Source organism: Stegastes partitus, unplaced genomic scaffold (assembly GCF_000690725.1).
Source record: "Stegastes partitus isolate 25-593 unplaced genomic scaffold, Stegastes_partitus-1.0.2 Scaffold892, whole genome shotgun sequence".
Classification (NCBI taxonomy): domain Eukaryota; kingdom Metazoa; phylum Chordata; class Actinopteri; family Pomacentridae; genus Stegastes; species Stegastes partitus.
In genome coordinates, this window is record NW_007578623.1 from 1 (window position 1) to 15,755 (window position 15,755).

Sequence of the window (15,755 nt, forward strand, 5' to 3'; positions counted from 1 at the left end):
AAAAAAAAGTCATACTATAGCATGTCGTTTTTCGCAAAAAAGGTCACGTCTCAGAATGTCGTGAAAATGTGTCAAGATGTAGTAAGTAGTGCAAATAGTGCAATGCATGTGGTAGAAAACACCTTAGGAAAGTATTTCCTCAAAAAAAAACATATTATGGTTCTGGTCACAGTGGGGATCAAAGATCAAAAACATTTTCTGCTCTGGCTGTAGAATCTGTCAACACCAAACCCTCTCAGTCTTCTCTCTCTTCAAACACAGCTTCACAACTAGAGGACAGAATTTGTTTATCACACAGGACAGAGTGATTGTTGGTTCTGCCAAACACGGGCGTCATGCTGCCAAGACTTGAAGGTTAATCTGACGTTAGAATCCCCCTGATGTCAGCAATGCTAACGAGAACGAAACAAGCAGAAAGGTCAGCGTGAAGTGTGCAAAGAGGAAGAGAGCCACCGGAAAAACACCGAAAACAAACGTGGGGTAAGTGAATTAGAGCCAAGCAGGCTGTTGGGAGCACGTGTCCGAACGACAACGCACATCCGTCTGCTGATCCACCGTCACAACATGGCAACCGAAGCACCTCTTAGGTTTCATGTTCTAGTCATCTCTGGAAGGCTCTTTAATAGGCCTGAAAACTTAATAAGATGCTTTTATGAAAGAGTCTTTAGTAATGTGCTTCATAGGGTAAGATTCTGTACTTTTCTTTGGAAGAACTTCTTTTGAATTAACGTCTCATCTGATCCAGATGCAGTTTTAAATGTCAGACTACTTGGCACCAGTGGTGATCTTCAGCACATGAGCAAAAGTTAAAGTTGATGAGACTTGAAATGTAATTCTCTATGTAGGTGTCAGGATATCTTAAATGTTGAATACATCAGCCTCACTTTGAGCTGTGAATGTTTTCATGACAGTTTGGGGCTTTTCTAAAAGATTCACAGTCACTAGAAATCTGATCAGTGATACAAAGTTTGGTCTCTTGGCTCTACAACACAAAACTAAAAAAAAAAAATAAAATTTATAACTCTTACCTGAAGTGGCATCCAGCCACAGAGACGGTTATGGTTTTATTTGTTCATGTTTTGACGTATTTCTCTCAGATTCATGTCTCAGCTCTAATGCAAGGCTGATTATTAATATCAAAACATGGATAATTAAGTTGCTTTAATGATCTCAACATTTTAGGGGGTAGATTGCCTTGAAATTTCCATCCATCCATCATCTATACACCGCTTAATCCTCACTAGGGTCATGGGGGGCTGGAGTCTATCCCAGCTGACTCAAGGTGAAGGCAGGTTCACCTGGACAGGTAACCAGTCTATCACAGGGCTACACTTAGAGACAGACAACCAAGCACACTCACATTCACACCTACGGACAATTTAGAATCAACAATTAACCTCAACATGTTTTTGGAATGTGTGGGAGGAAGCCGGAGAACCCGGAGAGAACCCACGCTGCACGGGGAGAACATGGAGACTCCACGCAGAAAGATCCCAGGTGTCCTCACTGGAACGCGAACCGGCGACCTTTCAGCTGCGAGGCGATGGTGCTAACCACTGAGACACCTTGCAGCCCCCCTTTGATAACTGGAGGCAAATTATTCTGGTAATTTAGGTGAGCTAACCTGCTTCAAAGATCATTAAAGAAGGAGGTTTTAAGGACACACATCCTGAAAAGATTCATTTTAAAGAACATAACAGAATGCAGTTTTAATAGATGTAAATGCAAATGCAGTCACCATCAGATCAGTTCCAGGCTGTCTCAAGACACACGCTGGTTGATTTTTAATGTGTTCATTAAAGTCAGATCGCTTAATTTTAATCATTTAAATCACTAAGAGGAAGCATCCTTCTTTTAATTTAAAGAAACCTTAACCTCTCCGAACAGCTCGACTTCAGCATCACAGCTGCAGCCTCAGAAGATTAACAGCTAATTCAAGAGCACGTGCAAATGAGGCGGGACGGCGCTGAAGTGAATCATCGCTTTTATTTTACTCCATCTGAAAAACAGGCACAAGCTTGTAAGCCGCCGAGAGACGACGCAGCGGACTGAGACACCCGCTGCTGCACACAAACAGCTACGAGAGGGGAGGCCGGTCGGCAACCGCACATCAGAAAGTGACACAGATTATACAGAGAGCTATACACGTCATGTCACAGTTTGTTCACACGTAATACACAGACCCAGGAAAGATAACAGGAGGCGAAAGGCTGCAAACCAGTCTTCCTTCACTACTAACAAGGGCAAGGGTTTAACATTTGTCTATTTGTTCTGATCACCTGCTCTGCATAGCTTTGTAGGCACCAGGAAAATGAACCATCAGTGATTCTACAGTTGAGAAATTCTTGCCCTCCGATTACTTAAACCTCTCAAGATCACAGTCCAAGAATTAAGAAATGATGCTCTCCAGTTACTTCAAAACAGTTTGTTTTCTACAGATGACCAGACCAGCATCACGTTCCAACTGCATTCTTTGCTTCGTGGCGTTTGTCATGTGACAGAGAACAGACAACGAACAGCACAATGGAACATGATTCAAGGGTCAGTCTGGTGATTATTCATATCTTTCTGTCAAAAATAAATAAATAAAAGCTACTAATAGGCATACTGTGTGCATCCAGAGCCTTTTGTACCACATGTTTCTGTGCCACAGAGGTTCAGTGTTCAAAAAAAAAAAAAAGCATCAGCGAGCCACGCTGTTGCCCTGGGCAACGTGTTTCTTTGATGTCATGGATGCATAAATCCTCCCACTGTCTTAAATAATGAGTAGAACACCAAATGTCCTTTAATCTGCCACTGAAAATAGTCCCATACAGAGAAACTATTCCTACTTCAATGGCCAGCTGCTTTGAATTAGTTCTGAGTCTCTTATAAAAATGAAAATATGTATTTTTTTTCTTCAGAAGGAACCAACGGACGCTTTACTGGTTTTGGTGTTCTTATGGTTTTCGTTGACAAGAAAAATATGGACAATCACCAGCATTATCCTTTTTCCACTGAGAGACAAAAGTAATATGACAAAAAAAAAAAGCTTTACTTTTAAGGAATATTTTGTTCCTGTTGCTCCTTAAAGAAACCTTAGATGCTGTTCTCGGCTCAAACACAAATGAAACGTCTTCTAGCCAGTAGTAGTTATCACTGGTTTCACCGAGTAAAGCCAAAACCAAACTGGGTGAAGCCTCCAGCTACTTCTCTCGTTACATGGCATCCAAACAGGCAATAAAAAAAACAAACAAAAAACATACAGTGGGTACATGGTTGAAAAGTAATTCCTTAACAAGGCCTAAAGTATTCAGTTCCACATTACAGTTCGCTTATTGGTGTCTCAGCCTGTAAACATCTTCAGTAACACAGTCCAACACCGATGAGCTTTTCTGTTCACAATCAGAAAAATGAATTAAAATTTCCTTTTATACTCGCGTCCAAAAGCTCTACAGTGAGTGTCCGTCACGAGATGTAGGCGTGAAGTTCAACGTCTACGTCCTTGTATTGCTTTGTCCTCCAATACGTCCGCTAGTTTTTAGGGGTTTGTAGGAAAATGTAGAGACTCTAGTATGGAGCCCTGAGGGACACACCGCAATGGTATTAGGCTGATCACATTGTCTGCAAAGATTATTTCAATAGGCCTTGATTTTCATGTTTTTTTTTTTCCTAGAAGGATGATTGGTTTTAAAACATTATCCATTATCAACTTTAAACAGCTCAGGAATACAGCAGTCCTTCACACCAACCAGTGTAAACAGTAAATGAAAACTTTTTTGACATTGCATGTGTTTGCTACCTCAACAGTTTTTCATTGCATAGGTGAGTGCAGCCCATTACGGATCTGCCTTTTCGAACCAAATCCAGTTTTTGCTCAAATTACCTCCAAATGATGAACAAGATGGGCATTAATTTGCAAAGTTATTTTCATGTCAGGGCAGATTTTCTGTAGATAAAAGCAAACTGCTGGTTGCCATGTAACACTACTATTAATCTGTCACCTACCGTTATGTGTTTAGGAAAAGCAAGATGCTGAACTGTTTTACGAACACTCAAATGTTTTCAGATAAAGCAACCAAATTCAGTCTGTTTATGCAGAAATGCATCGTTTCAACCTAAATAAGAAACTTAACATCAGCTGAAAATCCAGTTTTTTTTACTGCGTTTCAATGCTGTCATGGTGTAAAAGTGAACATCATATTTTTGTCAGTTAAATGTTCAGTAAATCAAATCATTCTAAATATTTTTTTTCATTAATTAATATAATTTTTTTTTCCATCCGACAGTCCAAAATCCAATAAATTATTATTTTAAAAAGCTGACTAACAAATACTCTGTCGTAATTGCTGAATAACTTTCTGGCTTTCTGTGTTGATGTTACTGATTCAACAAACTTGAAACTCTGCTGACAAGACGACGGCCTGGTGTTCACTTACTGTTTTATTTTTTTACTATAAAACCTTTCTGCTCTTTACCTGTGAGCTGCTTCAACAGGGACAAATGGAGACTAAAGTCAGCAAACTGACTCAGTAATGGCAATTCCATGGCAACATCTACCTAAAATGTGCTAATATTAACCACCCTAAGTCACCTGTCATGTCAAAACAAATACAGCTGATGTAAGAAAACCTCTGTGTGCACTGGAATCAGCAAGCATGTGTTGAAACTCTTCTGAATTTACCTTTTCATATGTAGGAGCAAGTTAGCTGAAACTCACTTTGCATCAACTTGTTTATGTATTTATACTGATTACATTCTAATTAAAGGACAGATTGTACATTAACTTTGCCATGAGGGCGTATAACAGAAAAATGAAAATTTAAAAACTAGGCTAAATTTTACTTTTGTACTTTGTAGTTTTTATGGGAAGTTAACTCTTTTTTTAATTCCTAACAATTGAGGCCTAAAACCCGAACACTTTACATAACATCAGAAAATACAACATTGTCATATATCAAACACAGCAGGAGTATACGGCAGAAGTTCAGAGGTTAGTTATTGATGAAACATCTCCACATGTGACTGTACTTCCGTGGACTAAGCAGAAACAACTCCTCTGCATGGTTTACAGCATGCTATGTGCCAGTTAACAGTTCTGATAATCACTTCTACCAGAGCAGGTTTCAGATGATCCCCCAAGTCGCAGCTACGTGAGCGTTTGTGACAAAAAGCTTTTGCAGCTTTCAGTGGAAAAAAAAAAAAAAAAACATGAATAATTTATGTTGTTTTTTTCTTTCTTTTTTTTTTTTCAATACTTTCATCACCTTGAATACATTTTCAACATAAGAGTGCTCTTTACTTCTCTGGTATGAGAGTCCAAAAGGTGCAGTGTCTGTAGCGGAGGAGATGGGAGTCGCATCGCTGCCGACATGTACAAGAAACTTTATACACACCAGCTATGACATTCAAAGTCTCCCTCTGAGCGTGGAGTTCGGGAATGAAGTGCAGTAGTGGCAGCTAGCTTATAAACAGCTCCTCAGAGTTCGGTTCAGAGTGAGTCAAGGCAGAGTCCAACTCCAACGGATCCTATTCGTGGTCCTTAGACTCCTTTGACCAGCACCAAGGGCTGCCCAGGCTCCGTCTTCTGGGAGTCTGTGTTTTTGGCGGCTCGTGGGCGTCGCAGGTTCAGAAAGCTAAAGCGTGCTTCCAGGCTAAAGCTTTTCTTGGTGCTGGCCGTGGAGCTGTTGTTGTTGCTGCTGGCTGGAGCGTTGTCCAGATCGCCCTCTGCGCCTTCGGCCCGGTCACCTGCAGCACAGGAGCTCGGTTAATATGTGATGGTGTTTTTAACCGTGAGCATGTTGAGCATTAATATTACAAAGAAAACATTCACCCAGGAGTCATAGAAATAATAGACAAAAGGCAAAGTCCTGCTGGTTATGACTGATTGTAGAATTCCCAGGTCTGTAGGAGACATGCCAGGATCTCTTTATGGCTCAGAAGTATTTAGAGTTCCTCTGTTTTCAAGAAAAGTCAAGAAGATTTGAAAGGTTCTTTTTTCACTTCATGCAGGAAGCAGAAGGAGCTCCAACATGGTAAACAGAGAGAAATAAATATATATCAACGCCACAATTTAGCATGTTGAGCAAGTGCTGTTTAATTAATTTGTGTGCAAATGGAGACACGGTGTTAAGAAACCTAATTAATACAAGCATCCTCCGAGCTGAACAAACACAACTGGTCTCTATGTGCAACCAGCCGTGAGACAAGCGTGCAAAAAGCATCAGTTTTTAAAACTAAAATGTAAGATTTCGTCTTTTAAAAAAACAACTAATGCCATCCTTACATTCGTTTTTTTTGTTTTAACAGATGTGACCATGGTACCAACTGAGAAAGAGGTTTTGATATTTATGACATGTAGATTATTTACAACCCTTGTTTCACCGTTTGAAGGATTTTTTGTCCCACAATGTGAAGCAGGTGCTGGTTGGAACTACAGAAGGTTAAAAAAAAGATAAGCTCCCACTGAAATATCAACATTTATTCACATTTATTTGGGTTTGTGTTGCACTGATTTAAATCTATTGTTATGAATTAACCTTGTGTGCTACTGGACACACAGACTACATGGATAATAATGAATTGTTCTGGTCTATGTTCTACCTGCTGGATACTCATCATACTTTGGTCACCTGAATATTTAGGACTTGGAAAACCTTTATAACACTAATCTGTGACAAGCCAATGCTGGATAACAGTTGTTGCTAATATTAGGTGGTTCCTACAGTTTCTCATTTTAAAACACTTTTGCTCAGCACCGATTTAAATAATACTACATTTAAAAAGCAATCCTGGATCACTAGATATTTTAATGGAGAAAAGAATGTGTTTTGCATGATACAATAAAACAGGCTGCACTGCAAATATAAAAGTAACCAAAAGTCAGCTATATATAGCCCACTGAAAGAGAAAACGTGAAGCCACACGGGGAAGCTACACAAACAACGACGCTAACAGAAAGTGAATTAAAAGTGGCCAGACGGCGACACAGCTCTGAGGTCTTCATTAGAACTGACTGGAATGTAGTAAACTATTTCCTCTCTCCAAGAGGATCTGCAGATTAGTTTCTTTCTGTGCAGGAGAGGCGCTCGGCTCGCTGTCACTTTGACTAATAGTCTCCTTTGGTGGAGCAGGTGTGAGCCGAGCAGGTAGCGGGAGATCGTACGTCTTACCCAGAATAGAATCCTCCAGTATCATCCATCTCACTTCCATGTTGCTTTTTCTTTCCCCAGCGTAACGACGTGCGCTGCACACGGATGAACTCATTTACAGCTATTAAAGTTTTTATTTGGGGAGTGGGGGGGTTGTGAGCTTTTCCATATCTGCAGCATGTGTTCGAGGACAACAGAGGATATTGCAGTTTGTGTTGCCTGCTGAGGCTATTTTGTTTTACTGGGACTTTTTCTGAAAGTTTGTTTTTTTTAGAAGAATTTTAGGTACAATGCAGTTTATTTTATTACTTGGTGCAAAACACGCCATCCAGGGATTTTTCATTAAAACAAATGTTACCCATACAAATTTTCCAGATGGTGGCTATTTCCAAAATGTGATCCCATGTCCGATGGAGTTTACAGGGTTCACAGATGCTTTTGTTGCCAGATTCTCGTAGTTTAATCGTATCAACTGGACTTGCTTGAGTTCCTTGAAGACGTTTCACCTCTCAATCAGTTCCATGACCTGGATGACTGTGAATCTTCAGACATTTTGTCAGAATTGACTACTAAGGTGTGAAAAGCTTAAGAAACAGCGTCATAAAAATTGGATTTAAGTTAAAAAATATTTTTCAAAACAACTAAAAAGGTCCTGCTTATGGCCGCCTTTTTAAAGTCACACAGCAAAGTTTCTCTCAAATGGGCGGCGTCTAAGTAATGCCAAATTTGATCTTTGTATGACCATTTGAAAAATGTTTCAGCTATCTGCCCTGCTACTTAGACATATTTAACACAAACAGCCTCCTTCATTTCTCTCTCAAACCATCTGTCTTCTCTGTCCAGAACATGTCAGAGAAACTTAGAAGGATTTTCTTGGTGCACATCAGACCCAGTAACACTGTGAGACTAAAACTGGGTTACTCAAAGGATACGACACCCAAACAAAAACTGAGGAATGTTGTATACACAGCGAGGAGTGCACAGACCTACATCTTTAGAAAAGACTAAACAACCAAACCCCAAGACGACGACACGGCGCAGACGAGCCATGTCCCTCGACAAAACTCAGCAGTTCGCCGGCACCCAAATAGGACAGTCCTTTGAGGACAGCAGTGTTTATATTCAGAAACTGAAGTCTAGTTGAAGTCTTTCTACTGACGCATTTAGAACTATCATCTAATATTGGTGTATGGCAGGTTGGTGTTTTTGGTTTCTGCAGGATTCACTGGGTTAAACTGCATCCTATAGGGTATTCAAAAGTTTGAAAAAATGTTTTAATTTTAGACCTGTGTTGGAGTCATACTGACCCGAACCCAGACAAGCAACATAGAACTGATCCCTCAGCCCTGATGGGACGATCAGCCTCCTAGCTGCTGCAGCCAGCAGTAGCTTGCTGCAGTCTATTTTCCACATTTTTATTTTTACGGATGTTTGGCCTACATTTTCAAAGCCTGATTTCATGATATTAAATATTATGTACAGGATTTTGTAGGTTGCTTTTCGGTGATATTATTGGTGTTAAATTAAAGATTTGTTTGTTTCAAACACAATAGAATTATCCAAGTATTCTAAATGTCAGAGGAAGCAGCTTTGCAGCCTCTAATGTGGTTATTTATGAGCACATCTACAACACTGTGAAGAAACGATTTGATAAATTGATATTTTTCTACTTGTTAATCATACCTCCTCACTCTTGGTCTAGATTTAGACTGAAACACGTTCACAAAACAACTTTCTTTTACCCGTCACCCACCTCTCTCCAGGTCGCATTCAGGTGACGACGCTCCGCTGCATTCGCTGCGAGGCCCGAGCACCGGCGAGATGAGGCCAAAGTCGGACAGTGACACAGTGCTGGGGAGGTCCAGACTGCAGGGCCTGGACAGAGGAGCTGGGGAGGACGTGGAGGAGGAGGAGGACGGAGTGGGAGACGGAGAAGCGGAGGAGGACATGCAGGAGGAAGAGGAGGAGGAGGAGGAGGAAGAGGAGCTGGCAAAGGGACAAGGCGACAGGACCTCCTGGGGGCTGCTGGGAGACGAACCCAGGCTGCAGGTGGAGCGAGTCTCTGAGTCTTCTTCAGACATGATGCTGCCTCCGCCGCCCGGCTCGTCGTCGAAACACACCGAGGCCACTGCAGGAGGAGAAAGGGAAATGAGGAATGAGTGGTAGGGCAGGAAAAGAGGAGTACGGCAGAAGGAAATATTAAATATAAAGTGATAGGAAAAGGAGAAAGAGAGGCAGGAATGAAAGAGGAAAATAAGAATGAAAGAACAAAACGGAAGGAAGAGATGGAGTGAAGAAAAGAAGACATGATTGGAAAGAGTATGAGATGAGTCCAGGGGAATGAGGTTAAAGGAGAGACAGACAAACAACAGGAGGAGAGAGACGAGGAGAAAAAGATGGAGGGAGGACGATTAAAGGAATGGAGGAGTGACACAGAGAGAAAGGAAGTGTGAGCAAACAGACGTATAAATAGAACAGAGAGGACACTAAACTGTCACATCACATTATTTTCCCGATTTAAATCAAACCACATGGATGCACCGTCAGTGTCTGCTGGTATTTTCAGCTGCATGCTCCCTCTTACCTTGTAATCGCAGTGTGTCTACTGTTACCATGGTGACGCCACCCGCGCTAGTCTATAAGCTAAAAGGATGCAAAAGGCAGACCTATATTCTGTAGAGTTATTGCTTCCAGCTGTAGAGTTTTTTCTGCATGTATGGACACTCCACTTATCTGGACTGCTAAAAAATACATACACTATGAAGCTCACTCATTCACAGTTGCAAAATAGGAAGACCCATATCAGGCATCCTGGAAAATGCCATTTATATTTCCGATAGATAAAATGACATGACTCCCAGCTGTGTGAAGCGTAACCCTCCTGGCTCAGTCATCAGAGGAAAAGATTAACAGCAGCAATAGATTGGATCAAAAAGCCAAAGATACAAGCATGTGGACAACAAAAAAACTAAAATAGATGCCAGGTCCTGCTGCCATTTGAAAGAAATATTTCATCTCCAAGCTTAAAATTCTGTCACATGTGCTCCTGACAGCAGAAGAGAGAGCTTTAAATTTTACATCCTGGGTGAACCTATTATGCATTTTGAATTCACTGCAGCTGTGATTCACACCTCTGCTCTATGGCAGTACCCAAACAAAAACATGATTACCTTAAGTTTCACAGGAAACGAAGTGAAGTTAATCTAAACAAGTGGTCAAATCGTGGACCTATAGGGGAATTACATTATCCTAGTAGAGTCCTGTGATTCTGCGTTCAGTTGTATTTAGAATAAATGAGCTGAAAGTGAAAAGAAATGTGTTAGACAGACAGTACTTGGTAGAGTAATTGATGAATTTTCTGTTTTCTATATAATACTGATTCCTTAGATTAGATCCATAGAAAACTAATTATCAAATCATTTGAATTTCAGTTTATTTAGCTTGTGATGTTCAAAATCGATTGTATACAATGGAGGTAAATATACAAACTATTTGTGCTTTCTGTGTTTTTGTATTTTCTTCTGCAGCTGAAACAGTGATTGGAACTCTTCATTTGCTTATGTCTGTGTGGCTACATGTTTAAAATGACACCATAACCAAGGAGATGGTTGTAGACTTCTGCAGGTCCAGGCCCTCCCTGCAGCCTGTTAGCATCCGCAGCTGCAGCATCGAGAGGGGGCGGACCTATAAATACTTAGGTGTGCACCCGGACAACAAGCGGGACTGGTCGGCCAATGTGGATGTGATCTACAAGAAGGGACAGAGCCGGCTGTTCTTTCTTAGGAAGGTAAGATCATTTGATGTCTGTGGGGAGATGCTGAAGATGTTCTATGAGTCGGTGGTAGCGAGCATCCTCTCTTATGCTGCTGTCTGCTGGAGAGGCAGCATCACAGACAGGGACGCCAAGTGACTGGACAAGTCATAGTGGGCAGCTCATCTCCTTGCAATCGTGGATCTATCTATCTATCTATCTATGTATCTATCTATCTATAAAGCGCTGTTTAGGGGTTCAGACTTAGGTTACAACTAGTTTTAAATTAAACCTTGAGGTCAGTAGTTGTTTTGGACAGTTTTAGGGTTATGTGGGGGTTTCGTGCATCTATAAATACACGTGCATGTGCGAGTGCAAGCCCATCAAACAGACTGAAATTGGCTGAAACACAATTCTACGCATGTATCGTGTTAGGACCTAATCCGACCTGTGTGTGTCTGCGTGTGTGTGCGTTTAGGCAGCGCCTTAGGTCTTAATGGGTTAAACGAATTCAATTTTTGCCTGTTAAGGTCATCAACTTTCCTGTTTTCTTTGAAGTCCTCTCAAACCCTGACTCTCATCAGAATTTCCACGAATCACATTCAGTGAAGGAGACAAGATGTAGCTGTCTGCTGATTTCTCGAGCAGATAAACAGGCCAGAGCATTGGTCTCTAACAGACATGCCACCGGTGCTAGTAGCAGCCTGACTACAGCCAGACTGTTTGTTTTCTCGTTACCACAAAACAACCCTTTAAAAAAAATCTATTTCTGACCCTGTTTAATACAAAAGGCGGCCAAATAAAAACACCAGTGCGACTAAATCTCATTACAGCTCCCCCTGACATTTAAAAAGCCACCAGGTGAGCAGCTGTTACTGCAGCGGTCGACAGCAGAGCAAGAAGATGGGAGGATTTAACCTTTACTAATTAGCCTTTTATCTCAGGAGAATTACCCGAGCCCTGCAGAATGTAGGAACTCATTTCAGCATTCGCCATGACACGAAGAGAGAGAACCATCGTGCTGTACTCACTGGATATTCCATCCGACTCCATCTTAAAGCTGGAGATGTCGTCTCCGGAGACACTTTCGCCCTCGGCACCGACGCCGCGCTCTCGGGGCCCCATGGCCGAGTTTCGTCGTCGCTCGTGGATCTCGTCGGAGATCATCTCCAGGTTCCTGAGGGCCGTCTTGTACTCGCCTTTGGCCTGAGACAGTTTGGCCTGCCGCTCGTCGACGTTCTTCTTCAGGTTCTGAAAGAGGCGACGAGTGAGACAGAGAAGAGTTGTCATGAAGGATGGACAACGATGCTACCAGGCGGCAACACTCAAATCTATGATCTGTCATTAACTTTATAATCTATAGATATGTATCTACTCTAGAAAAAGCAGGAAGTTAAGAAAGCCTCGACAAAAGAACATGCTGGGCAAGACTGTGTAGCCTTTCGTGCTGTTTTTCTGTGTTGAATGATGCAGTCAGACGAGACATGAAGGTCTGATGAATATGCTACTGTACAACATCAAAACTTTGCTGTTTTGTTGTTGTGGGGAAAACTTGAGGTGTCTGGAACATACTAGACACATGGACCAACTTAAGACAAGTGGATCTGTAGTGCAGGAGTTTCTATAAACAGTAGTTTATGCCGTTTCTGGGACTCCATGAAAATGCCTCGTTACTGCTGTCAATCAGCTGCTGCCTCTCCTCTGCAAAGGAGCATGAAGCAAACTTTTTAAAACCACCCTCCTGAAAAGTTTGACATTGAACTCTGTGTCTTTTTGGTGGTGTTTTTCTTCAGATCATTATTAAAACAGTCCTGGAAGCACACACAATTACCCAATGCTGACTTTACTTGTTAGCTGATGCAAATTAGATCATTTGCAGCTCAGAGCATGGCACACAAATGCTTATGGTGCTATTTGTTCCTAACAATGCTCACACCCGCAATTTGTGCTCGAATCAGAGAAAAACAACTTCGGCCTGATTACAGCCTGAAGCACAGATTTATCAACAGCGTGTGCAGACAACAGAAAAAAAAAGTCACAGCAGCTCATGGTCAAGCTGTTTAACCTTTGTTCAAGGTCTAACAGGGCTACATCTACAGCAGCAAGAGAGAACAGCGTCCTTATGACCTTTAGAGGCGACCGCGGGGTTGGGAGGGAAGCAAATCAGAGCCGAAGAGTCGTCACATACCTCCAGCTGCAGGTAGTACTTCGCCTTCATCTCAAAGTAGGGCCTGCCGAGGAGGAGGTCAGGAAAGAGAGAGAGAGAGAAAGAGATTAGATCAGCGGGGATCAAATACAGAGTAACCCAGAAAAAAAGCAATACCCGTATCATCGCCATGGCAACCCAGCGGAGGAGAGGGAGATGAAGGGGTTGTGATGTTGGATGAGTGAACGATGCAGAGTGGATTAACACCCTGCTGAGGCAACACACAGCGAGGCTGCAGCTGATAATTGAGTTAGACTGGATACAGAAAAAACACTGTTTTAATTACGAGAACAGGTATTTACCGGAATCAGCACCCGACCTGTGCTTTGTGGTTCACTGGCTTATGGTTGTTAAGTTACAAATAAGAAATTAATGTTTCAGACTCTTCTAAAAAATACAATCATAATCTTATTTAGGTACAGAATCAACAATTGAACAAATATGCAGTTTTAGTCTCAGGTATGCACACTCTGGAAGTATTTAGATCCTATATTTAAGTGAAAAGTATTTAAATATCAGCAAAATGTTCTTAATTTGCAAAAAATAAAAATAAAAATCATAAAAACACAAACTTGTATGCAGCATTTTTTGCTTGCAGTGTTCATTTTGTTCATGCTGGCCATGACAAAAAAAAAATAAAAAATTAAATAAAACCTCCCAGCACTGAAGTGACGAGGGACTAAATCCAAAATCCTTGCTTTGAGCAAAAATATGACTTAAGTGGGTGACTGTAGAAAATTCCCTGTCTTTCTGTACTGGGTTCCCCTGGTAAGCTGCAGTGACAAAAAGTAGGACTGTTCTACTTAAATGTCTCTCCACTGCTGAAGCCCCATTCATCTTCTTATCAACAGCGGAATGTAAGTCGGTACTGTGACTTCGAAAGCGCGTTGGAAAGAGATCTTTTAATGACTAGTATGCCCAAGAGGAATAATTACAGCAAGCAAAATCTGCTTCGGTGTTAATGTGGACAGCAGACTTGACTAAATGTGAACCTATCCTTTAATTAATTGCGTGTGTTGGATGTTAACTTTGAGTCTGCCAGGTAGCTGCAGCTGTTAAAGTGAAATGTACTCTCTGATGTACCCTGCGTAGGATAAAATGGCAGCATTCAAGTTAAGTAGCTCCAACCTTCGCCCGGTCACTTCTGACGTCAGACTGTGTCAGGACCTAATGGACAGGCTGAGTCCGTGACTAGAACAGAGTTTGCGGGGCAGAGTTTGAGTTGTTTGGTTACACGTAAACAGCAGTGCATCACGTCAGGTTTCCAGTTGACTCACTGATATATTTTCCATCATGTTTTTCTACTACTGATGTTTAGATGAGTATAATTTCTGGACCTGAGCAGTTGAGTGGGAAAGTTACAAGCAACATCAGGGTTCAACGTGGCTAAAAGTGATCTCTAGCTGCAAAAAAATAAATAAAAAAACAGGATGCAATACAAAGAGGATTTTCTGAACACTGTTCTGTTTCTGATCTTAAGTTCTTGTTCCTGTTTATATTGTATGTTTTTTCTGGATTAAGCCAAACCTGACATAAAATTTGAGTGATGGTTTCTGCATGAAAACACCCTTTTTTCACATGACAGATTGTCTTCTCTTTCTCTCTGGTTGGAAACTGACAGGGCTCAGTTGGAAAGATGACATCAGACAATCTTGTGCACCAATCAGGATTTAAATCACAGTCTGGTGACAGCTGGTGGGTTGTTTGATCCAATCAAACCCACACAATCCTGACGGAGCACGTCGACTACATTTTGGCATGTCAACCTCTGTCTCTCTCACCGTTTGGCGCTGCTTATTTAGTCATAAAGATGTACTGTTACAGAGAAAAACTCTGCATTCGGTCGCATTTTGCAGTTTGCACGGCAGCATGCTTTTCTGGCCATTCTGACCCACAATCCTCCGCACTGCAGAAGATGCATCACATCTGTCACAGTGTCTCACTCGAGTAACAACCTTGAGCCACCAAGAGCACTGCAGACTGGATATATGAGCAAGACGGTCAAAACTTAAGCCGCAATATAAGGACAAAGTAGTGAGACTTAGTTGTATGCATATTTCATACTGCATGCTACAGTGTGTACTTTGTGAGTGCAGATGCATGTACTGAAAAGAAAAACAGGAAATATGATCAGATAGAAGATTAAATTCGAGACAACTGATTAAAAATTACAAAAACAACTTATTTCTGCCCTGAAACTGACTCAGTTTGTTTTGGGTTTTTTTTTTGCTGCCATTACTGTTTCTGCTCTGGATTAATCTACAAGGACATCCATCATCTATACACCACTTAATCCTCACTAGGGTCATGGGGGGCTGGAGTCTATCCCAGCTGACTCAGGGTGAAGGCAGGGGACACCCTGGACAGGTAACCAGTCTATCACAGGGCTACACTTAGAGACAGACAACCAAGCACACTCACATTCACACCTACGGACAATTTAGAATCACCAGTTAACCTCAACATGCTTTTGGACTGTGTGGGAGGAAGCCGGAGAACCTGGCGAGAACCCACGCTGCACGAGGAGAACATGCAACCTCCACGCAGAAAGATCCCAGGTGTCCTCACTGGGAAGCGAACTGGCAACCTTCTAGCTGCGAGGCAATGGTGCTAACCACTGAGCCACCTTGCAGCCCTCTACAAGGACAGACACAGTAAATACAAACTT

At 41.7% G+C, this 15,755-nt stretch overlaps 1 protein-coding gene across 1 annotated transcript in view; it reads right to left on the reverse strand.

Annotated features, from left to right (window-relative positions):
• Window positions 1-1,967: 1,967 nt before the first annotated feature.
• Window positions 1,968-15,755, reverse strand: part of sh3bp5b (SH3-domain binding protein 5b (BTK-associated)) — a 44,481-nt gene continuing 30,693 nt past the window's right edge. The window contains exons 6-9 of the mRNA XM_008293528.1: window positions 13,070-13,112; window positions 11,913-12,132; window positions 8,884-9,258; window positions 1,968-5,727 (exon numbers count right to left, since the gene is read on the reverse strand). Coding sequence (XP_008291750.1) covers window positions 5,522-5,727; window positions 8,884-9,258; window positions 11,913-12,132; window positions 13,070-13,112 — 844 coding nt within the window. The 3' untranslated portion in view covers window positions 1,968-5,521. The remainder of the gene's footprint in view (window positions 5,728-8,883; window positions 9,259-11,912; window positions 12,133-13,069; window positions 13,113-15,755) is intronic.